Raw genomic sequence first — 24,940 nt, 5'->3', positions numbered from 1 at the left:
GACGGCCGCGTCCCTCCGCGGGGAGCGGAAGAGGCGCGGCCAGCGCGGCGGCCTCCGTACGGCGGGATGGCGGCGGCGCCGCGTTCTGGGGGGCGGCGGCGGCCCGGAGCCGTCTTGCTGCGGCTGCTGGCGATGCTGCTGCTGGCGGGCACGGCGGGCGCCGGGCAGCGCTCCAAATGGCGGCTCCCGGTGCTCCTGGTGAGTGCGGGGAGCGGAGCGGGGCCGGGCTCGGAGCTGCCGGGCCGGCCGGTGTAGCGGCGGTCGGAGCGAACGTGTGCGGGCGGGAGGCCGTGGCTGCTCCGCGCGTCCTCCTCGGGCGGGACACGGCTGCCCTCGGGGACGTCTCGCCCAGGCCGCGCCTCTGTGGAGCCTGACCCGGAGCTGGTGCGGGAGCTCGGGGCCGTGGCTGCCTCCTGCCTTGCTGCCGGGCTTGAGCCCTCTTGGCGGGTCGGCGGTGGCGGCAGGGGAGAGAAGGCTTGTGCGGGAAATAATCCGATGGGCGGCGGAGGGAGAGCCGCCCCTGTGAGGCTCGTAGGGAAGGAGGGAGTGTCTTGCCCGGCTGGTGCCCGGCCTCGGTGGGCCCTGTGCAGGAGAGGCCGCCCGCACCGCCGGGCAGCGCCGGGGCCTGGCCTCGGGGAAGCTGGGCCGCTGCAGCGGTGGACCGAAAGAGCTATGGGCCTTAGGGCAGGTGAAGGAATTTCGGCACTTCTCATAAACCCTGCCTGCTTGAATTTGCATGGAGGAAAGCTGTTTTGCCTCAAATTCGGTCGGACTTTATCAGGCAATAAGAGTACTATGTACTTTATGTGAGGCTTTTGAGCCTCAGGAACAAAACTGAAGGATCACAGTGAATGCTCCTATTGGTTCTTAGAACAAAATTTTTTTTGTTGGAAGGTCCAGACCATCTCATCAGCAAGAAAATGGTAATTATTTCAACAGGTGTCAACGTGAAGTTGATTCTGCTTGCGGATCAAAAAACCCCAAGTCTCTTAAACCATCTTTAAGAGTATGTTGGAGGGTGGTGAAGCGTGACTGGAAAGTCCAGTAAGACTGGCTCCAGATTTGACGTTTGCTTTCATTACTGTATTGACTTAAAACTCAAAATGGAAGATTATGTTTACTTAAGCTCAGTGACATTAAACCTGATGCCAAGAGATTTTTCCAATTTATATATTTTTGCATTTTATGTATTTTTCATCTGTTAGTAGCTCTATAGACTATTACTGTATACTTATATAATTTATTAGCTAATTTCAGTAATTCTCCTACCCTGTTAGGTTAGACAAACACATTCCTGGAATCCTACTATAATCTCGCTTCTTCAATGAACTGAGGACATTTCACTTTCCCACGTATTTAGGGATAAACAGCGTGGGGCTAGAAGCAAGGAGGAGGCTTCAGTAGGGGGTCGAGCCAAGAGGGAATTTACTTCATTAACTGTACTTCTAATTGGGGATTCTTGTCAATTATGCTAATTTGCTAAACTTAGAAAAGTGCCGAAGCCCTACATCATGTGTGCGCTCCACCATAAGTGCACCTGGAGCACTGTCTACTAATGGTAACTGCTTTTTATCATTTTTAACTTGTTTGGCTTGTGATTTTAGGGCTGATAAGGCATCAAACCCGCTAATACCTCTTCCTCTTCTGTGCCTTTGCAGGGGAAGAAGTTTAGCTTTGGGAAGATTCTCTTCAGCAACACCACCATTTTCCTGAGATGTAAGTGGTTACAAGGAATTAACCGGCTCTCTCTGCTTTTTGACACCCCTCCTGTTTTTAACAGTTGGAACTCAAAACACTGTGAAGTGTTTAACTGCACTGGCTCCAGAAACAGCTAATCTAGCACTGCATGAAAGCCACAGCTCTGATATGGTTGAGTCTGTTAACAGCCTTGGAGCTTCCCAGTTGTGATCTGCTTAGATTGGAGCAGAAATGAATGGCTCTATTCATGCTCTTTGTGGAGAGGGCAAGATGGGCAATGGGAGCACCACTTTGTTTCATATAGTGAGTAACCATGTGTGGGGTGTGCTGCACTGTGCTGTGAGATGTGCTTTTCCTGTCTAAGATTGTTAAATGTCTGGGAGATCTGGTGCCAGCTGGACAGGGGCTATTTGTATACTGATGGGAATACAAAAGGCAAGGTTTTTTGAAGCCTCGTTCGTTTTTAGCTGAGTGCTTCTGGGTGTTGTAAGGGAATGTTGCACACTGCAGCAGAGCTCTCCTGAGAGGTGTTTTCTCCTGATCCCAGTGCGTGATTGGGATCATCGAGTTTGTTCTGTCGAACAAACATGTTGGCAGCCTTCTGATTTCTTCTGTGTATTGCTCTTCACTGATCTGGCCAGGTCTATGGGTTATGTAGGTTTCTGGTCCAAGGAAAGTTTCTGTGAAATACCCTCTTACCTGTGAACATGAGGACAGCATCTAGATGGCAATAAGATGTTATAGAAGTGACTAGTTGATTTAGAAAGGTGTGAAATATTTTTTGAACACCTTAAGTGGTTGTTTGCAACAGTTTTTACCATGAGGGAAGGCTGCTTAGTCTCTGTACTTGTGGTTTTTCAGGTTTAATTTCCAATACATGCCCTTCTTGGGACAGTTTTTCAAGGAGACTTTGTTGAAGTGCCTCTCTTGATCCCACATGAATCTGAAACAGGAGGGTAGAATTTGAGTGGTTATTAGAGAAGGTCCATCCCTTCTGTGTTAGGGCTTTCCCACTTGACAAGTGTAACTGACCCACTGAGGTTCGCATCTTGCAGCGAGACAATTGCAAGTGTACAGCTGCAGGATCAAAATTAGAAGTCTGCTGCTTGGGAAGAGGAGTGGGGGTTGAAAGGGCATTTTGGTGCTTTGGTAGGTTTTAGGCTTTCTTGTCTAAAGTTTAATATAAATAGTGTATTGTAGTGACATGGCATCTAAGATACAGGTCTCTGAAGTGATGTGTGTGGTAAATCTACTTGTGCCAAAAAAACAGAGAGATGGAGCTAAGGCATGGGAAGAAATTATTTGTTGTAGGGCAGATCTGTCAGTAAGAATTTGACCCCCTGCCTCCTGATGTAGAATTGAATTACACTGTACTGTCAACCTTTAAACAGGCATTAAGCCTTAAAATTCTTTAGTGAAGACACCTGTTTTACATACCGGTGTGATTAAAAGATTGACATGAACTTGGAAAGTGAAAGAGGAAGCAACAAAGGCTGGGAACTTATTTTTTCAGCCTAGATGAAACTTAAACTGCATCTGATGCTGGGAAGCTTCAATTTTGTGATTTTTTTTTTCTGCCCATGCTTGTGTGGAAACTATTCTCTTTTTGTTTCCTGTCTGTTGCCTCTTACATCTGCTGTGTGATGTTTGTGAGGACAAAATGACCGTTCTTGCCAAACATGATTGCTCATGGCCTGTTCATGGTTTTCTTGAGCACCTGCATCTCTTTTTCTCCTTTTTCCCCCCCCCCCCTTCTTGATTTTTGCTTTGTTTTTTTTTCTTTTTAATCTCTTTGGCGCATTGGTGTCTGATGCTTTCTGCTTCTGACTGGGAAGATTGCTGCTGGCATGCAGTGTTGTCAATAATGAATTTATTTTTATCTACTTTTTTGAAGTGCTGTTCTAGAAGGCATTTAGTTTCTTGTATAGGATCGTGATAGAAATCCTGCTCTCTGTAAATGAGTACAAAGACTGCATTCAAGTTGAATATTACTGGCTTTTGTTTAAAGGCTGAGGAACTTAAATTTCCATATTGCTGAATTCAGTAAATGCCATGGATACTTTTTCTGACTTTTGAAGTACTTCCTTTTTAAAGTTTCTGTAATTTTGATGTTTGCAGAAATTGCAGATTGTTCTAGTGACCTATTTTACCTCTCTGGGTGCTACTGCTGAATATGTAGTTCCCTATTTATTTTTCACAGAGAAAAAGGTACTTAAAAGGTGGGTTTGAATCTTATTTTTTGCTAGCACTTTTTTTTTGAGATACTCCTCATTTGGTCAGTTTTATCAGAAGAGCCTGTGTCATCAAAGAATTTGGCATCTGCCCACATCACTGCAGTGCTTTAGTTTCCTTGTTGTACCCTCTGTAACATCTAGGGCAATGTGGAACATATATGCCTTGTTTTCATGCTTACCAGAAGGTATAATAAAGAAACTGCTTTTTCTCAGTGATTTTGCTTAATTTTTTGGTGTTAGAAACTCAGCTGTTGAGTTTTTAGCTGTATGTGTTTTAGTACTCATGAGGTATAAAGTGGGATTAGTCAATTAATACCTGGTGGCAGGGTTTTCCTTCTAATTGCTTTTTCTGCCTGGTCAGTATGGAAACATTCCTTAGAAGTGTACCTGTAAGAAAGTTGTGGATGCATCCTCTGATATGAATGTTGCCTGTAAAGTTGTAGGAACTTCTTAGCCACTGCAAGTATCTGTTAACTCAAAAGAGTTTTGCCATTTGCTGACTGGGGAAACACAAATGTAATCATCTAAATGGCTCTTCCAAGACTCTGAATAGTCACTGCTTGACTTCTTAATGTCAAATTCTCTTCACTGGGCTTTAGTTTAAGAATGAGATTTGAAACACAAAACCCCACACAACCTTTCCTGGCTAGGGAGAAAGTCTTGTGTTTCACTTTTCATGCATGTTGTTACTAAAGTAAATCACAGACGAAAAGTTGTCTTACTTCTGTTTTAGGTAGCATTGCAGCTTTGACAGCATGGGCTAGTGTGTGTAGATACCCTGTGTGTTTTTTGGGAGGCTGGTTGTTAACTGGCACAATCTTACCTTCATTTCCTTGGTGATGGCATTGATATATTTAAATTATATGTGGAAATGGCTTAGTATTATCCTGTTCCTAGCTTTCTCTGCCTGTTACATGTGCTCCTGTCTCTGAAAGGGAGGCCCTTTTTGTGTATTGGAGTCACTGCTGTTCTCCTCATTTGGTATTTGCAGTTGCTGAAACATCCTTGATTGTCTTCAGAACAAAAAGTTTCCAAATGATCTTCAGCTCTTTAATAGAATTGTATAATGCTATAATAGAATTCTGTTCACATGCTTCTTTCTTTCATTGAACAGTAATGAATTACTTGAGGAAAATATTCTATTGTTTTGCTTTCAGTTTCATGTTTAAAATTTAATTATGTTGGTTTTGCACAGAATGGGAGGAGAAACCTGGAAACCTGGAAGGCAGATGGTGTCTTACATATCTCATGTTTGATTTTTTGTTTGTTTGTTTGTTTTCTTAGTTGAAGGAGATGAAAAAGCTTGTGAATCCTCCCAGGGTTTCAATGTGACTTGGTACTTAAGATACTCTGACTGCTACAATGAAGTCTTCAACTTTGGGGTAAGAATTCCATGGGAAAACATAGGTTATGGTTTGTAGAGGTAAGCAGGTTTTGGAAGGAGGGAGTTAGAGATGTCTCTCTTGCATCCACATTGTGATTTGGGCCTGAAAGACACATTCTTCCATTGGAAGATAACAAATTTATGGAATAGAATTGAAATTATCCACAACTTGCTGCAATTGCTGACTTTTTTGGGTTTTAGGCCAGGTGGAAGTGTTTGTCAAAATTATTTTAAACCCAGGAACTTAAGTGAATACAGTTTATGGTATTTGAAAATATTTGCAGGAATGCTTAATGACAGTGAATAGAAAAATTTGAATATTTACATGTTAAGTCTAAATTCTGTTTTTTATGGATGCACATGGCAAGCATTAGCAATTTGTGCAAAATATATAATGTTTCTAGCTAATGTAGTAGAACATGGTTGTGCTTTCTATGGTTAATGTTTTTCCATTATTAATTATGACAGTTGTAACTACTAATCTAACACAGGACTGAGTCTTCACTCTTTAAAATGATAATGCAGAGTTTGTTTGTGCAGACTGAAGTTTATTTTTTCTGCTGCATCTCTACGTTTTAATTCTTACTCAAAGCCTGTATACCATCATTTCTATAGTCTTGTGTAGTTTTGATGCCTTTATTCTACTAAATTTGATTCAAGAGTGTGTGCAGAGCGAAACTACGGATCTTTCCAGGTCTTGTAGCTGTGTACTGAGATAAACCATTTGAAATACTTGATGCTAACACCCAAGTTCTACTCTGTTTGGCAGGATGAACAAGCAGATAACTATTTTGGGACTACAGCTGAAGAGCATCCGGGTTGGTCAGGATACTATGCCACTTCTTCTCTCCTCTTTTCAAACTGCTCTGAGCTCTTCAGGCCTCAGGTATGGGTAGAAACCTCAGAGTTTGCTCTGCTATCTTATACAATATATAGAGAAGGTGGTAATTCCTGGTAGATCTGTTGGCATCCTATGTAAGTACCACTATAGGATGGGAGGTACTTCTTTTTATCTGTTTATGACAACCAAGCTGTGATGATGAGTTCTTAATTTTCGTTCACTTCTGGCTTGCTCTTCAATGTTTTGCTCACGGTAGTGAGAAAATCTCAACCAAATCCTGTAAAAGTGATGTACAGATCAATGTTCTTTTAGTTTGTGGTTTGTATTCTGAATTTGTTTCATGTACAGGAGGCTACTGCTAGTTGATTAGAAGTGGCAGCAGAGTGAAAATCCCACTAAACTTGAATCAATAAAGGACTGGCATTTATTAGTCGAATAATGAAAATGAGTGTTGAAAAATGAATTACTTTAGCACTCACGGAATAGGAGTGCTAGAATATGTTGGAAAAAAATCAAGTAAAAGGAAGGAGACAATGCAAAATTAGCACAGGGAAGTAATGTGCAGACATCAGCTCTACACCAGCTGTATATCAGCAGACTGATGATAATACCAGTGTAATTTGCTGTCTTTATTTAGTGGTATACTTAAGAATTGAAGGCAAATTACAGAGGGTTCTATCTGTGTTCAGCCATTCCTCATGTAGACAAAAGATTATGGATAGAAAATACTGGGAAATGTCTCATAACTATTGAACCTAGTGTTGTGGGTTGCTTTTTGGCATTTTTGGTTGTTTGGGTTTTTTAATTAAGAAAAAAGACTAATGCCTAAATATGGCTTTTAGTAATCTATTTGCATGCCTCTAATTCCTTTGATGTGTGAAGATGGCTTGACAGGTTTTCAAAAAGAAAGAAAAAATTGATTATGCATGCTTTTACTGTTTTTACTTGGTTTTGTAGAAGACATCTTGTGAGTTCACCTGTGTAATGTGGATTTGGGCATCCTAACTAAACATGCTTGTGAAAGTCTTTAAGGTTTTAAAAGTCTTCAAGTTTTCCTCCAATGCCTCTGGAAAGTCTGTGGAATTCTTAACAATATATTCTTGTCAGACATTAATTTCTGAAGTTTCACAGCAATTTCTTCTCTAAATGTTCAGCTTTATCCTTGTGGTGTAGCATTTCCACTAGATTTTGAGTCGCCATAGTTCAGGAGAGTTAGAAAAATTTTGATCTCTAATAGGCACTCACTCATCCAGGGACTTACTTTTGCATAGATTAAGGCAGAAATCTCAAAACCCTGTATCTGTTTGTGGTGAATCAGTCATGTGATGGGGATACAAAACTGATTGATGTTTCAAAAAGAAAATTAACTTCATACTATCATGTCTGGTTTCTAAAACTAGATACCTGTTATTTGAGGGGAGGAAAAGTAACTCTCAAATTACAAAACATTAAGTATTCAAGACTTCTTGCATAAATGGACATTTTTTTGATTTAGAAAAATGAAAGCTCTCCAATACAGCTGTTTAAAGAATAATGAAGTTTATTGGAAGCTTTTCTGATAATGTCATGTTAATGTGTGAATTGCCTATAAATGTTCAAGTGCCTATAAAGTGTCTATAAATTATTTACCTTTTTTATATCTTGCAGATTTTCTATAAAGAATTTGCTCGTCCAAAGCCTCTCTCACCTGAGAAACAAGAGGTAATTTTCCTTTCCTTCTAATGATGCAGTGTAGTCATGGAAGAGATAGTTTTGGCATACTTACTTATTCATTTTTCTGTGTTTTTTATTTTCTCCCTAAGGGCTTTAAAGATAAGAAGGAGAGTGCAGGAAATGACACAATGGTGACAGATAAAACTGTATGTATACTGAATTTAGGCATGGCTTGTAATTCAGCAGTCTTATTTTGGTTTTGTTTGCTTTTTTAAAATTTATATTTCTTTGTGTAAGAACTTGATGGGAGCATATTCTATGGTTTTTTGACACCTGGATTTTTTTAGCTTGAAACTAGGTAGTGCTGGAAGAACAGAAAACAGAGTAACTGCTTCTTCTGTAAGTGAAATACAGAACTGATACAATTCAAACCAATGGTATAAATTAAAAAATTCTTTTTCCATTGTAATTTAAAATAGTAATTTAAATTATCTTCTTTGATGACTAATTCTTACAGAATACATTTGGTTTTGTCTTCAGTCAGTTTTTTTTCAGAGACGTTATACTTAAAAAGTTGATTACTTCATAGTATTTTTATTATATATTATATTACTAGGAACATTTCTCAAAATAACTTCAACTTTAATGTCCTGGATGCCAAGAAAGAAAATGTATTTTACTCCTTGTGTACATAAGGGGCCGTTTATTGTAAAGCTGAAACATAAGTAGATGAATGCAATTATGAAGTAAAGAATCAATGCAGCAAGAAAAGGCATTTTAAAGGCAAAAGTTGTGTATATAAATTTATCCATTTTCTTTCAAGTTTACTGTGTTTCTGAGTTTTGTGTTTTGTGAATATTAGCATAAACTCTTTTTTTAATATATATAATATTCTATTTGCTTTGCATCTTGCAGTCAAGAGGTTTCTTAAAAGAAATGCATGCTCTTAATACTGATTTTCTCTTGGAGAGGCCTTTATAAAAAAAATCTTTGTTGCAGTTCTGCAGTAGTCATGGGAGTGGCATACATGTAGATAGTCTAAGTTTTAACTTTAAAGCTCTTAGTAAATAGTGCAGCTTCTGAGAGGTCTAGAGCTTCTTCACTTCTGGAGTTAACAGTTCTGTGTGCTGGAACTCAGAGATACCTCTTATTTGATGTATGGTATGAGAGCTGTTGCAGGGACTGTAGTAGTAGTGTCCATAGGAAATGGCTACTATGGAAATCTTTTACAGCTAAGCTACTTCTGTATTATGCTGTAGAATTCAGCCTTCACCAGGGAGATGAGTTCTGTAGCTCTGCAGTTCCCAAGCAGTTGATTTCAGCAGAAATCTCTGTGGTGGTCCTAATGCTTCTGTAGTGAAAAAAGTGTGATGCTTTCTTGAATTCTTTGTAGTTTTTGCAGTACCTTTGAGTACTTTTCAGTAAGCCAGTGTTAGATTTGCAAAAAAAGTCCTGATCATCTCCCAGGTCTTAGAGGATTCTTCTTGAATCAAACAACTAAATTTTAAGTGCGATGTCTAATAAGTACCTTTAAAATTCCCATATCAGATAATTATTAACAAGTTTTAGGTCTTGGAAGAGATGAAATTTATATGTACATGAAGCTACCACTCATATATGGCTAGTCTACTTCTGTCTTTTCCTTGTCTCCTTGACTGTGCACTGTTGACGTGGAGCTGTTTTATTTTCAGGCAATGAATGCTGTTATCAAAACTTGGCGAGATGGGCCATATATATTTATTGTGCAAATTGCACTTAAAACTGCAAAGGATTCTAATGCCAGGCTTAAAAGAACTGAGAGAACAACGCCTTCCTCATATCAGAACAAGCTCTTTACAAGTAAGATAGCTCTTTACAGAGTAAACTGAAAATACAGCACTATTTTATGTATTCCCAGTCAAAGTATTCTAAGGTACTCTTAGCATATACTGTATGGTTCAATTTCATAAGACACTGTCTTTCGCTTCACATAGGTAGAATATTACTACTGCTCATTTAAGAAAAGAGGTGATTGCTTCTGTCTTGAAGATCCTAAGACTGTTCTGTCAGTTTACTGATAGAACTCAGGAAACGTCAATCCCAAATGTTTCAATTTTGAGGCTTGTTTTTTTTTTTTTCAGAAATGTGCAGACCAACACAGTGATCTATACTAATAAGTCAAAACTTAGAGTATAAAGATCATAATTATCACCTTGATATTGTATTATATTTAACAGTGCATTGATAACCTATTCAAACTTCAGAGAAATTTAAAAATCCCCTTAAGAAGTGAACTTACATGTGTTTCTGAATTTTTCCTGTTATACATGAATGTCCAGCAAAAATTACTTTTAAGTACTGCTATGAGTTACTTGGTAATGGAATGTGTAATTTTAAGCTGCATGCTTTTGGCTGAGTATGTTATGAGTCTTAGGTTTATTAAAGTGCCAGTTAGATTTTAAAGGCCATGTGAAGATGTGGAATTTCTTTACACTTAAGAGAAAGTCAATTAAGTCCTGGCTTCCTCCTTTTGGTTCTTGTTTGATTTTGAAACTGGATTGTCTTTTGACAGTGACAGTAGAACTGAAGGGGCCGTATGAGTATCTTTCACTTGCAGACTACCCTCTGATGATTGTAAGTAAACCAGCTTTTCTTTGATCTATAAAATTGTCAGTTGATTTGAATGTCAATTAAATACCCTGCTGTCATGCTTCTGGAAACACAGAGCTAGTTTCTCAGGAGCAAAAGTTACTTAGCCAAGGGTGTTTTTTGGTTTGATGGACTTTTTTTGTTTGGTTGGGTTTTTTTTTTTTTGTACTGAGTACAGGGTAGGGGAAACAGACAGAGATTTCTGTTCCTTGCATGTGCTGCCAATGTTGTCCTTCTCTGGATTGTTTGAATTAATGGTTGTTAATTTTTTGTTCTTGAAGTTATCAGTATTATTAGCTCTAAAGTGAGAAGTTTTACTGGTGCTGTTTTTCTCCTTAGCTCATGTCTTAGAAAATCTGCTATTCTGTGCTTTTGTTTGCAGCTACCCTTTCATTTGTCACTGCTTTCTTTGTTCTTTAATAGCTTAATCTCGCTTCCTCCACCAGCTGTTTTACACCCCATGAAGAGGTCTTTAACACTGCTGAGCAGTGAAAGCATAATTGAGCTACAAAGAGCTAATCCCCTTTTTATTCAAAGGAGTTATTGACTTGGTTTCTAGTTTCTTCTGTTCAGAAGGCTAAACAATAAAGGAACTTAAAATGTTTATGTAGTGAAGACAGACTTTAGCTGGGGATCAATAACAAGTAAGTCTCTAGCTTGACTCTATTGGCAAGAGCAGCCTGTCAATAGTGGAGCCTGGCAGCATTTCTGAAACACACATTTTACTTCCTGGAGAAGCAAAAAGCCTCCAGTAGCCCTATTGAAATGTAATTCATCAGTGAAAATATCCCATGTGACAGGACCAGAAAAGAATCTGTATCTCTAAATGTTTTCTCAACACAGTGTCTGCATGTGAGCTGTCTTGCCTAGATTCTTAGCATTTGAACTGCATGGATTGGTCAGGTGTGAAAATGTGTAAGGATCAGTAAGCTACTCTCCTAAGGAAGGTGTTTTCAGTTTGTGAAAGTTTTGGTGGATTGTGCAGCTAAGAAATTAAGTGTGTGCTTAGTTTTCAAAAAAAAAAAATCTTACTTCTGAAAGAGGACACTACTTGATTATTAAGCACTGTCCTGTGCTAACTACTTCCTGCTATTCACTTAATGTCTTACTCTCTTCTAATTCCTCTTTTTGCCTGTCTTTGGTATGATTAGAAAATTCAGCATTGAGTAACATTGTCAAGCTTATTGTTCGCTGTATGAGACATACCATAAAACGTTTTTCTGAAGCAAGTAACACTGAACCAAACAAAAATCACAAAATCTTAATATTTAAATGAATATCTGGATTTCTTTGTCAGCTGCAGGTTTTTTGCTGGCCTAAAAGTTGGTCAAAAGCTGAGTTTGCTGGAAATCAGCTTTTGAGAAAAGTTGTCAAATTATTTGAACACAGGGCATACAAGCATTGGTTGCTCATCTCTGTTCTGTGGAATGGTGTCTAAAGGTGGTCTGTGTGTTTATTTGCAGAGTACTGTAAATGTATGATGAAGTTATTAATAGAACAACACATGAGAATGAATAGTGTTTCTAGTACTTGATGATTTGCTTGAATTCTTACCTTTTTGGAATCTAGTAGCATGTATTTTCCTTAGAAAAAATTGCCAGACTATTCTTCAAGGGAGAAATTGCGCAGAAATTCAGTTACTCTCATTCCCTTTGTTGGTAGTGAGAAATTAGACTCTCACTGTTAAAGAGTCCAGAGAAGACAAATGAAACAATGCTTGTCTATTTAAAAACTTCCAAAGTTGCTATACTAGAGGAGAAAATAGAGTTGTCTTACATCTATGGAATGGAAACAAGGATATTATTTTTCTGGGTCTAAAGTTCCTATGTCTTTCTTCTTTTTGTGCAATAGTTTTTCATGGTGATGTGTATTGTGTACGTATTCTTCGGGGTTCTGTGGCTTGCGTGGTCAGCCTGTTACTGGCGGGATCTCCTGAGGATCCAGTTCTGGATTGGTGCTGTTATCTTCTTGGGAATGCTTGAGAAAGCCGTTTTCTATGCCGAGTTCCAGAACATCCGCTACACGGGCGAGTCCGGTAGGTGGCAGCTGCCTTGTGCAGGATAATTGAGGGGCATAGCACTAACGGCTTGTGCTAAATTGGGGTGGCAGATACATGTTAACTATATGGTTACTTGAGGATTGTTTCAAAACAAAGAACAGGGAACTAGAGTTTCTGTATTTTTGTATGTTGTAAACATGGTGCTCTGTGTTCTTCTAAAGCTAAAATGCTGTTGCTTTCTTTGACTCCTGAGAGTAGTGTCTTAAGTATATAGAATGCTACATTCTGTTGCTGCAGTGCTGGTTTTAATTTTAAAATAGGACTTGCTCAGTGTAGCTTGTAATTAATTTCTCACAATTGGTAATGACCTTGGAAAGATACTCTGAAACTTCTTGTTCAACATGACAGCATTGTGGTAACTTAGTATTGAACCCATAGCCTCATAATCCATCTTAAGAGATTCCCTTTACCTAAAACTCTTATTCTGGTTTTGAGTTTTCAGGCTGGATGCATACAAATGTAACACTGCAAGTAAAATGTCATTATGACTTTGCTTATTTGCCATGCCCATGGTGCAGAAAGTTTTGTTGGTTGACTTGTTTGGAAGAGTATCCAGGCTGGATGTAAAACTTTTCTGTAGCTTTTTTTTAATGCTAAGTGACCTATCTTTTCTGAAAGCTAACTCTAAATGTAGATAATAAAAAGATTATGCACTTCAGTAGCCTACTTTTATGTCTGCTCTCATACTATGATTGCATGCAGTAGTTAATGAAACAGAAATTACATTTTAATGCCCTAACTTTCTCCTCTTTGCTTTTGGTAGTTCAAGGAGCAGTAATACTGGCAGAACTTCTTTCTGCTGTGAAGCGCTCCTTGGCTCGAACTCTGGTCATCATAGTCAGCCTGGGATATGGGATAGTCAAGTAAGTAATTCTGTTACAGGTTTTTTGTGATCTATTTAAATGGTTTTCACTATTGGTTTTTAAGACTTGAGGGCAGTATTCATCTCCCTTTGCTTGTTTAAAAGTAAGTGCTTTATTTAAGTGCTCTGAAGATCTAGACTTCTTCTCTAGTAAACTGAGACAGTTCCATACTGTGATTGCTCTTCTTTCCATCTACTTCTGTGTGCTACTGTAGGGTGGTTTTCTGAGTCGTTATTGAGATGCTCCACTGACTGGAATGGGAAATTTATGGGCCTGCCTTCTGAGAGAGGGGAAGTGTATATAAATGGGGTAGGGTCAAGAACCATTGATAGGAGAGGGGATCTCCTTCAGTAAGATTGTGGCTCATTTGTCTGTCCCCAGCTGTATTCAATGGTATAAACAGATGCTAGGTGGCAGTGGGAATTTTTGGCAAGTGCGGGTTTGCTGGGGACACTGGTGAAGAACTGGGATGAGACTAATTGAAATGGTCATAAAAAACTAAACAGGTTAACTAAAAAACAGGACTGTTGCATGTCTCTCCCTTAGTCACATCATACCTGAGACAAAATGAATAGTAAGTTTCAAGCACCATAATAATATTGCTGGATCAAGATGTGGCTTGTTACAAGGACCTTTTATTCATATGCTTCATACCTTATGTTTAGATAAAGTTGACATGACTTTACTTTTTGGTTTCCACTTAATCTGAATTTCACTTTGTTTCCTACAGACCTCGCCTTGGAGTGACTCTTCACAAAGTAGTTATGGCTGGAGCCCTTTATCTGTTATTTTCTGGCATGGAAGGTGTTCTTAGAGTCACAGGGGTCAGTAATAACTGCTTGAATTTTCCCATATGCCACAGACATACTGGCTGTATGTACTTGTGTGAACAGCTACTTGCCCTCCCCAACAACCAAACCAAATTCCCACTGCTCCAGTTTTGGAGGCTGTGCCTGGGGAAGTGTTTGTGAGTGGTGATGCTACTGGATTCATTAAGTGCCTCTTTGGGATGTAGATTTCTGTTATTCTGTTTTTGGGATAAAATTAACCTGTCATATATTTGATACTTTTCCAGTTTTTCTATGACACTGTGGCTCTGATAGCAAACTTGGCCCTGTCCATGATTGATGCCTGTATTATTTTGTGGATATCCTTTTAAAAGTGACCTTGTTCATAGCTTACTATTTCTGTCTTGTACTTGAAAGGAATAAAAGGTGTTTTGCTTGTTTCTGTTAGGACTTTGGTAAGTTTATGATGTACATGCAAAGGCAAGTTTTGCCTTTTTAGTCAAACTCATGGTTGCCAGTGGAGCTTTCAGTTCATCCATGGATAGTGTAAAAGATTTAATTACTACACCTCTAACAAGCTGGTTGCTAATTTTCTGTAATGGAAGTAGCCAGAGCAATTAATCACAGCAATTGCCTCAGCAGAGACTCCTTTTAACAGTGCTAGATTGACTTAATCTGGAAAACTGCTTCTTGCCTTGCTGTTGGAGAACTGACAGTGTGGTATTGTCAGTTCCTCTCTGTACATTGGACTAAACTCTTGGTTCAAGCCCTCTGTTTCTGTAGCAAAACTTGGAAGTGTTGTGGTGGCATATTGTTGGTTTCTCATAAAACAGCCTGACCCTTCTTACTTCTCTACTCTGTTTTCTTTTCAGTTTGTTCTTATTGGCTCTCTCTTTGTCTCCAGGCCCAGAATGATCTTGCCTCCTTGGCTTTTATTCCCCTGGCTTTCCTAGATACTGCCCTGTGCTGGTGGATATCCTTCACTGTTTTACTTGATGGGTTGTGTTTTCTTTTGAATTTGTTTTTTGAGTCTTTTCTTGGCTGAACTTTTTTTTAAAGTAAGATCTAAGTGTATATTTTTTTGTACATCTGGTAAAGGTTAGAGAAGTTCTATAATTGAGCATTCAGGTAAGCCTCTGCTGTTTTTGCTGAACTGGATGTGCCTGTGTAAAGCTATTCCAAAATATAGTCTGTCTGTTATCAGTCTCTCATTGTTGAGTATGAAAGTATTTTGTCCTAGTGTAGCCTGTCATGGCACCAGAGCAGTAGCCTTTGAAGAAATGAGTCAGTTTATATTTTAGGGAGAAGGTTGCTTAGCAGCATCAAACCTAAAAGTCTTTGTAAAATTCGAACTAGTCTTGAAGTAAGTGACAAAATGAGGCAATGTTTATTTTTTGGTGTCTTGATGTATTCATTTTAAGCAACCATAATCTTGTGTGACTTTAGCAACTGACATCAAATGCTGAACTTGTGTATGGCAAAATCCCTCCAAAGTGTTCTTAGCTAAAGTCAATCACAAAAATTGTTTAAAATGTGAATAGCTGGGTGCCAGCTGTGATAACCACAGTTTTCCCTTATGATGTCTCTCCTAACCACTTGTTTTGTCACTGTGGAAATAAAGCAAAAGAAAATGTGAAGGCACCCATATGCATTAGATAGATCTTAACTAATTTCTGGTTAGATTTTCCTTTTCATTTATCAAAAGCGCAGCCAACTCTTTCCTGAGGGAAAAGGCCATAGTCCAAAATAGAGGTTTGGATACCATCTTTGTGTGACAAGAGTTATAGGTGTAGATGACTAAATAACATGAAAAGGACAGATTTTGCTCTCTGGTACCTTTGTCATAGCATGAATCTTCTACTGAGAATACTCTAATTTTTTGGAGGGTTAGAGTGTGATTGAGAGAGATGTTGATCATAAAGTCTATATCCTCCTAAGTTTGTGACTAGCTTGTCCCTTCAGAGACTTTTCCTTGACTCTTCATACATATTCATCAGCTTAACTCAAACAATGAAGCTGCTAAAACTTCGAAGGAATGTTGTGAAACTCTCTTTGTATCGGCACTTCACCAACACACTCATCTTGGCAGTAGCAGGTAAGCAGAAATTTTTTCCAGTTAAATAAAACCACTTTTCATTTCCATATAGGGCTTGATTTGCAAATTTTGAGTTTGGTGGCCTTTCTGTAAGTACATTTAAAATTCTTGGTATTTCTAACACTTGACCCATTTCTAAAAGTGGGTCTTTGCCAAGTGTTATGTTGATATTTCACAGATAGTGGATTATTAGTCCTGATGTTAACAAGATCAGTAGTTCTATGCAGCTCCTCTAACACAGCACTTTTGTCCCACTTCAAGCTGCCAGGGGCAAAAGTTTATTATTATCTTATGCTGTTAACTTCACAGAGATACTTTTTGCCAAAATGGTGATATTGCTGTATGCGATGGGGTTTTAAGATGTCTGAAGATCAGAGTGATTCTTAGAAAAACTGTATTCTTAGTTTTGTAGCATAATGCCCTCTCTATTCTGGAAGAATACAGATTGAGTTTCTTTTTCCATTTATATGTGATCAACTGAATTTCAAGAATAAATTTGTCGGTGCTTCCAGGTTCTCTGCTATGAATACAATGAGCAGAAAAGTTTAAAGACTGTGCTTTTTTATTTAAACAAAAAATCAAAAAAGTACATTCCTTTTGAAAATTGCCTCTGAAATTCCTTTCAGCACCTGGTTCTTGGTCATCTTAAAATACTTTAGTGGAGGGAAGTCTCTTCTAAAACTGTGGTAAGAGCATGGTTTGAGTGTTGGAACTGTTATGGGTCAGGATCTGAATGCTTAAGGCATTCAAGCAGATCAGATTGTTCAGTTACTTCAGGGGTAGGGTCAGCTTTACTTGTCAAGTGATAATAAAACCATGGTTTGAATGCTAGATAAAAGTGATACAAGAATAATGAATAATAGTTAGAAGTTGGTTAAATACTCTGTATTTGATTTATGCCTTATGTCTGTAAAGAAACATGAGTAAAATATACTGGTCTATGCCTAAATTTCTAAAGTCAGTGCAATAGATCCATCTCTTGTTTTCCAAAACTATTAAATTGGATTTCAAGACTTGAGGTCTTTGATCTTTGCTTGGGAAACACGGTCCTGTTAGTTGGGTACTTGAATTGACATCTTTTGTAGTAATAAGCAGCTTGTTTGTTTGAATATTGCAGCATCTATTGTATTCATCATCTGGACAACCATGAAGTTCAGGCTGGTGGACTGTCAGTCGGTGAGTTTATATTTAATGTTTTCTACAATTGCTGCCTCTTGATAAGTTTATATTTGGCAGTGAGATATTGCCACAAAGCACCACAGGCTAAAAGTATCACTTTTATGGGTAATGAGCCTCTTTGACAGATGCCTATAGTTCATCCTTGGAAAGAGATGAGGACATGACATTTCTTGCTTCACAACATCTTTCATTTGTGCTGGTTTTCTTGACAGGACTGGCAAGAGCTATGGGTGGATGATGCCATCTGGCGTTTATTGTTTTCAATGATCCTTTTTGTCATCATGATTCTGTGGAGACCATCTGCTAACAACCAAAGGTTCAGCTTTTCTTACCTCTTTTTAAAAATCCTGGGTTGTAGGAATGGTTGTTTATTCAAAGAGTACTGGTGGGTGATTTTTAGTTGCTGTCCACTGATCAATAAGGATACTAAGCAGTGTTTGTAGGGAAAGGTAAACCTAGAGAAGTTACATACATAAAATCCAGTCTGTTCATGGTGCTCAGCTAATTCCAAAAGAAGTAACTTAAGCATTGTTTTAAAGACTGACACTAAACATAATCACTGAGATTCACAGAATAATCAAGCCATCTATGTGTTGGAGTAATGGATCTCTTGGGAGACAAGAGATGGAATACTAAGGTAGCTTTCATTCTTTCATTTCTTTCACTATTCTTTCACATAGGTTTGCTTTCTCACCACTGTCAGAAGAGGAGGATGATGATGAGCAGAAAGAGCCAATGTTAAAAGAAAGCTTTGGTAAGAGAAAAAAAATTTTCCAATCAACTTCAGTGTTGAAGGCAGTTCTGTGGAGGAAGGTGTCTTGCTCTCTGGCAAAAATTGCCATTGATACACAGAATTCTAGAGGAAACACTGGCTTTATGTTTAGTATTTACATCACCTGTTTAATTCTGGGATTTTCTGTTGACACTGAAAACACTGCTACTGCTGTGGTTGCTTTGCCATGTCCAGTGGGCTTTGTTTGATTAAATATGTCATGTCTGAGGTTTTAATCCAGTTGTGATGACAAGGATCTCTTGGATATTGTTGCTAGGCAGAGGTTTAGTGTGCAGTTCTCTTTTAAAATCCCATTTAAGAATTTTCATTTATTATCTCTTCTCTCAACTGTGAAATCTTCTTCATTCTCTACATTAGGGCTTAGCATAGGAATGTCCAGTGTAAATGTAGGAGTGAATATGTTTATTCATGAAATTGTCTTTTGTAGCACCTCTCTTTATAAGCTGTGTGAAAGGTAGGGCTACATGCCTACTGCTCTCTGTCCACAAATCAGTTATGCTGGGATATATCAGTGCTGTTCGGCTTGTTTAGGAGCTGAGGAGAAGTGTGTAATCCATTTGGTGCATTTGGCAAACCAGCACTATATGGCTGCCTGCCAGGCCACATTGCTTCTCAGCTTTTAAGGCAACCAAGTGGCTGGTGAGCAGTCAATAAGTAAAATAAACTTAAGGAGTTGCCTGTGTCTCAGAATGGTTGAGGCTGGAAGGGACCTCTGGAGGTCATTCTGTCCAAGCCCCCTGCTCTAGCAGGGTCATCCAGAACACATTGCCCCTAGACTGTGTCCAGATGGCTTTTGAGTATTTTCTGGGGTGCAGATTCCACAGCCTCTCTGGGAACTATGTCTGAGTCCTATGCTGCTGATGTCTGGCTTAAATAAAAGGACTAGAAATTTATATTTCCTAGGTAAAATTGTAAATTTCAGGAAAAAATGCATACTCCACCTGTCAGGAAAAAATACTGCAAGCCTTTCAAAGGAGAAGCAGTCTAAATCATTAGCTTGTCTAACTCTGTCTCTTTGACTCAGATGAAATATCCTGAATGAACATTCAACACTTTCATGTACAGTCGATGAACAATTAAAATTGTTACCCTAATTTTTTTTTCTTCTTTTGGCTTCAGAGGGAATGAAAATGAGAAGTACAAAGCAAGAACCAAATGGGAATGTAAAAGCAAACAAAGTTGTGAGTATGACCTCTGTACTTCGAAGAATATAAGATTCACCTCTTCTTTGTTTACTTTTTAGTTTGCCTCGGAGTGTGAGTGAGCCAAAGTGTCATTAACACAGTACTGCTGAAAAGAAAGTAAATACAGGTTTCTCATGAGATTTCCTGTAAATACGATGGGAACGTAAGAATTCAGTGTGTTCTTCAGAAATGTCTCCACAATTCAGTGTAGATAGCACTGTATAAAACAATATTCTGATAGTGATTAATATATTTTTTTTAACAAATCTGTAAGTCTGAGAGGGAGACTGAGCCATATTTAAATGCTGGTTTTTAGATTGGTGATTCATTACATGAATGGGATGATGTATATACTTTTATGTACCTACCTAAATACTTTGGGGGAATGCATTTTTTCTTTGTGGCTTATAAGCAAGATGTTTTCACATTCATCTAGAAGTCCTAAAATATGTCTTGAAATCTTTTCATAGAATTCACGCATAAATTTAAAAGTGGAAAGTACCTGTAGGAATTCATTATAATAGCAATCATATTTTTGTCATTAGCATTGTTTTCTCAAGGGTTGGTTGCAGCTGTATACTACTTACCTGAGGATAGATAAAAAGAAAGTTAAACTTTTCTATTTTGCAAGGGGGTGGTGGTGAGGACTGTTACAGAGTTCACAGCAAGTGGGTGGGATTTTCTTTACTTTTTTTCCCCTTGAAATGTGTTTTCTTGATCTAGAAATCAAACTGAATGAGGTTTTTTGTGTGTGTTTGTATTTAATTTTTTAACTGACATTATAAATACTTTTTTTTTTGTCAAGTAGGTTGAGAAGAAAAAGTCTTGCATATGTGACAGCATTGTGGAAAAACTGACTTTTGTTTTCTGTTTAATTTCTGTACTTGTAGCAGGAGGATGACCTGAAGTGGGTAGAGGAGAATGTTCCTTCATCAGTGACAGATGTGTGAGTATTTCTGTAGTCTCAATAAAGGCAGGTTCCTTTCCCACAGGAATAAAGCATCAGAATGCCTTATCACTTGTCTGTTGCATTTCCATGGGCAGGGGTTGGGTTCAGCCTGGCACTGGCCTCTGAGCCCTTTTATGGAGTCTGCTGGGATTGCACACAGGCTGACTTAATATTCAATTGGAATGTGAAACTATAGACTGGTCTGCATTTTACTGAAGTTAAAACAATATCCATAAATCCAGAAAACAAAGAACAAACAACCCCCTTTCTAGTGCTCTGAGAAGACCTTTGAATATCTTGCTGAATGTAAACCATGGAATAATGCAATCCAGTTTTCAGCTTTATCTGGAACATGTGATGTCATTTTTATGCTTGTGGTAATACAGTCAGCTATGTACACTGTCTATATCTCTTCTGCTTTTAATAACTTAGACATGCTAGAAGTGTCAGTGCCTGTGTCTACATTTTTCAAAACAAAACTGAAGTTCATAGATCAGTGTATTCACAAATTTGAACAGGTAATTTTGGCAGAGGGTCTGGATTGAAGTACGAAACTTTGCTTGAACTTAGGTAAAGAAAAGAAATTAGGTGAAGTTTTAAGAAGAAGAAAAGTGCATTTTCTCAATTGAATTTGGTTTTCCCAGTCCTAGTACTTATTTTTTGAAGACTGATAGGATTCCATAAGTAAAAAAGGACTAGACTGGTATAAACTAGGAGGGGGCACTTTGAGGTAATCTGTTGCAGGTTTTTCTGTTTCTGAGAGTGTGATCAGGGTTGCGAAGAGCCAAGATCCCAATAAATGGGAGATCTGTTGTAGCTGGAAAGGCTGAAATACCAGTGGAACTTGTTTGACTTCTGGGACATGTTTTTATAATATGGTCCCATATTGTAAATGGCTTTAGTGCAGTTCAGCAGTGTTCCTGTATGAGTGAAGCAGCTTATTTCATGGCAACTTGAAAATTGTTCACTTGTTAATGAGAAGCATAATAAAAAAGAATAAAAACTGTGAAGGTCATTGAGGATACTCCTTGGCCTCTTTCTTTTTTGTGTGTCTTTCTCTAATTTCTTTTAAATTGAAAGCTCTGTCTTGATTGTTTCTTTTCTGTGCCCTAAAAATGTTAGGTTGAAAATGGTTGTCAGTATGCTCTTACTATGTGCTCTAATTATTTTAACTTCTTTTTCCCCCCACTGCAGGGCTCTTCCAGCTCTTCTGGATTCAGATGAGGTCAGTAAAGAAATCTACAGTTCAAATTAGCCTTCTAACATGCCAGGGAGTCATGAGTCAGTTGATAAGGTCTTGGCTTATCAGAACTGGACTCTGCTCATGTCAACAGAACAGTAAAATACTACAAGAGGGGAAGGATAGTGGGAACAACCATGATACAACTTCTTAAAGTACAAATGTGTTCTAAAATAAGTGGTGTATCTGCTATGTAAGTTGGACTCCTAACTTAAGATGCATATGAGTGTTGTTTGTTGTGAATGTGCATGTTCTGAAAAATGTGAATCTACTGGGGAAAATTACAAGATTGGGTATTTTATTTTCTAGGAAAGAATGATTACCCACTTTGAAAGGTCCAAAATGGAATGAAGGAGTAACTTTTTGCTCTTGGACGTGGAGACACCTCTTTTAAAGTTGCTTGGTGGAGCAAGTTCATCCTGCTGATTTGTCTCTTGATCTCAGCCTTGAAAGTTTGATGCTTTAATGTCATGGAGGGTGTCTTGCTGTGGAAGAAGTTCACAAGGACATTATAAACCTTTTGGAAATTTGAATTTAAAGTTGCTGCAAGTTTGGATTTTTAAGCAATTGACGTGTACTATTCCAGCACCTTCTGTAACTTTTCAAATATTTAATCTGTGAAACTAAAATTCCTAATGTCTGCTTGAGGAGTTTATATTTCGATGTTACAATTGACACTTAGAGGTGAACTGCCTGTACCTTTTTGGGGGGAGGGTGGGGACAGATAGAAATAAGCACTGAAAAAACAACAGACCCATTTTCTGGTAGATAACAGCTGCTGTTGTATGTCATGTGTTCAACATGCATGAAAGAGTTTTAGAGAGAAGCTCCTGTTGATGAAGAAAATGAAGATGCCAGAAAGGGAATATTTGGAAAAGTTACGGTGATATGAGTTTTTAACAAAATCAAGTGCAATTTTATTCATAACACTGTGTATGAAAGATTTTCTATTTTAAATGCCATTGACCTGTAGGTAGCAGCTGCCTAGAGCTAACACTTGCTGCTGTGGCACATCTCATTGCCGGCAATGTGGTGGATGCCTGGAAAAACGACTTGCCCCTACCTTTCATGTGTTGCATGATATAATTTAAAAAAATATCCCAACAAATAAAACAACAAAAGCAAACATCACCAGAACCACTCCTGCAGTGCTCCACAAGTGCTTGACTACATGTTAAGCAGACATTAACTGGATGTTTCAGCAGAACTCTTCTCCCTTTCCGTGTAACATCTCCCACCAAGAAGTTGGCACTCTTCTATGAGAAGATGGTGAGCACTGCCTGCCTTACTTGAAAGAGGATTTATGGGGAGTCCACAGTGCTGGGATAGTTCTGTTCCTGGTGTCTGTTTAGAATTCCTTCCTATGTAAGTGATTTGATGCTGGGCTTTCCTGTCCCAACTGGTCCCTGTGGCCAAGAGGTACTCTGAGATCACTGTGTTTCAGTCAAAGTTGCAGGTTTCTGTTCTATGTAATTGCATTTTGTTTCTCCTTTTTAAATGAAGAAGAGCTTTTGGACAATGTTCCGGGTTTTGCTTGGCTGCAACAGCTGAAGTTGCAATAACTTCCTCATGGAAACCTGTTGTGGACTGTGTGACAAAAGCTCTAATTTGGGTTCATAACCTTTAGAACTGATGATTAGGAGGCAAGCAGCAGCTGGATATCTAGGAAGCAGATGTGGCTGCTGCTGGAACGGCATAGAGCATCAGGTTTTCTGGTTCTTCTCATAGCTATGTCAGCAGAAGTGAACACGTGCCTGTACTTCATTCATTCCACTGTAAGGTCTGGTAGCTTAGCTGTAGCTCCTCTTTGTCAGCAATTCAAGCTGAACATGGCACTTTACAGTAGCTGAGGCACAAGGACACAGCATCTTTTGCTAGTTGTGTTGTGGGAAGGGCACGTGGGCAGAGAAATAAAGGTGTGGCTATAGCACCTCACTGCTTCTGCAAGAGTTGCTGGAGCTCTTCTGCCATCCTCTTCAGGCCACAGATAGAATCTTTAATTAGAAAACACTTCTAATTTGCTATGTTTAATTGATATAGATGAAAAAATATAACCTCCATGTCCTTTTGGGGAGAGGAAATTTTTGTGAAATAAAGCTACACAAAGCTTGCTATTTAATTTTTTTTTGTTTTGTTTTCATTTTTAAAGAAATCCTATTGGTTTGGATTGTTTGGGTTTTTTGAAACAAATAGATAAAAATGTTCTCTACTGGAAGCACAAAAGTTTGTATGTACTATTTAATAAAGGCTAGGCAAAGAGTAGAAAGGCTAACCTTGTGTCCTTCCAGTTTCTTACTCCCTCTTCTCTCACATGAAGTATTACCATCTTCACAAAGCTGCCTGATTTTAGCTCTTTAGTCCATGATATATAATGCAGTTATTCTCAACAGTTCTTTTTAAGATTGAAAATGAAGTCTGTCATTTGAAAAGCTAATGGAGATAGGGCAAATAATGAATTTCTGAAAAAAAAAAAGTAAAAGAACCAACCAGTTTCTCTAATTGTATTAATGGTTCAATTATTAATTTAAATGCTAAAATAAACATAGTAGTAGTGTGGTGCTTTCAGCCTTTGACTTCAGGGGTCTTAGGCGGTCCGTGCAGCCTTCTACCCTTTTCATTCTTTTACTCATGTCTAGCAGTATTTAAAGTTGTCCTGAATTCCAAGGGAGCTTGTTGACCCCTTAGTTAGCAATTTTTGGTTTCTCACTTTTTAGCAGAGTTTCTGTGTTGGCAAGTAGCATCTGCTTCCTAGCCTAGAGCAGTCGTGTGCTGGGACGTGACTGCAGTCTTTGGGAGCAGCTGTGTGAGAACCCAGCTCCCACAGCCTTGTGTGGGCTGTGGCACTGGCATTGCAGGAGAGATGGCAGCGCATGAGCTGTGGGTGAGGAGCAGAGGCTGTGTTTGCAGGCTGCAGCAGCGTGGCCTCTCCCTCAGTAGCATGTTCGGTCAGGTATGTTGGTTGTCCTTACGGATCTTTGCCTCTTCTGAAACCTGATCTTGCTCCCAAAGACATGTTGGCTCCCTGACTTGGAAAAACTTGGGAAAGCTTCAGTGAGCTAGCTTGCTAGAATGCTTGAAACCAGAAATCCTGCGGGTTGTTACCTTTGATTATGTAGTCAGGGAAGACAATTCAAATTTATACTCCTTTCAAAAACAGACCATGCCAGCTATTCTGAAGGCTTGGTGAGCTGGAGGGAGAAATGATCTGACATCTGCAAGAGTTTTTCAAGAAGCTGCTTGTAATAAGAAAAAGTAAATGTCTGACACGAGTGTTTTAAGAGTTCTTGTTCCTAATTAGTTCTGTATAGATTTGTTTGTTTATTTGTGAGAAGTAGCTGTTGGAATTGTAGCA

General features: G+C 38.7%; 1 protein-coding gene across 1 annotated transcript; it reads left to right on the top strand.

Moving 5' to 3' along the window:
• Positions 1-36: 36 nt before the first annotated feature.
• On the top strand, positions 37-23,860 carry TMEM87A (transmembrane protein 87A). The gene is made up of 20 exons (XM_054515034.1): positions 37-198; positions 1,659-1,716; positions 5,217-5,314; positions 6,086-6,202; positions 7,805-7,858; positions 7,960-8,016; positions 9,502-9,649; positions 10,362-10,423; positions 12,290-12,473; positions 13,261-13,360; positions 14,091-14,184; positions 15,053-15,125; positions 16,139-16,243; positions 17,361-17,419; positions 17,635-17,738; positions 18,103-18,176; positions 19,335-19,396; positions 20,290-20,345; positions 21,543-21,573; positions 21,898-23,860. Exons 1-20 carry the CDS (start codon positions 67-69, stop codon positions 21,937-21,939), a joined length of 1,710 nt encoding a protein of 569 aa, XP_054371009.1. The 5' UTR covers positions 37-66; the 3' UTR covers positions 21,940-23,860.
• The last annotated feature ends 1,080 nt before the right edge of the window (positions 23,861-24,940 follow it).

The sequence above is a fragment of the Molothrus ater genome, chromosome 6 (genome assembly GCF_012460135.2).
Source record: "Molothrus ater isolate BHLD 08-10-18 breed brown headed cowbird chromosome 6, BPBGC_Mater_1.1, whole genome shotgun sequence".
Classification (NCBI taxonomy): domain Eukaryota; kingdom Metazoa; phylum Chordata; class Aves; order Passeriformes; family Icteridae; genus Molothrus; species Molothrus ater.
Note: the sequence above shows the minus strand (reverse complement) of the source record. Positions and strands in the feature narration are given on the sequence as shown.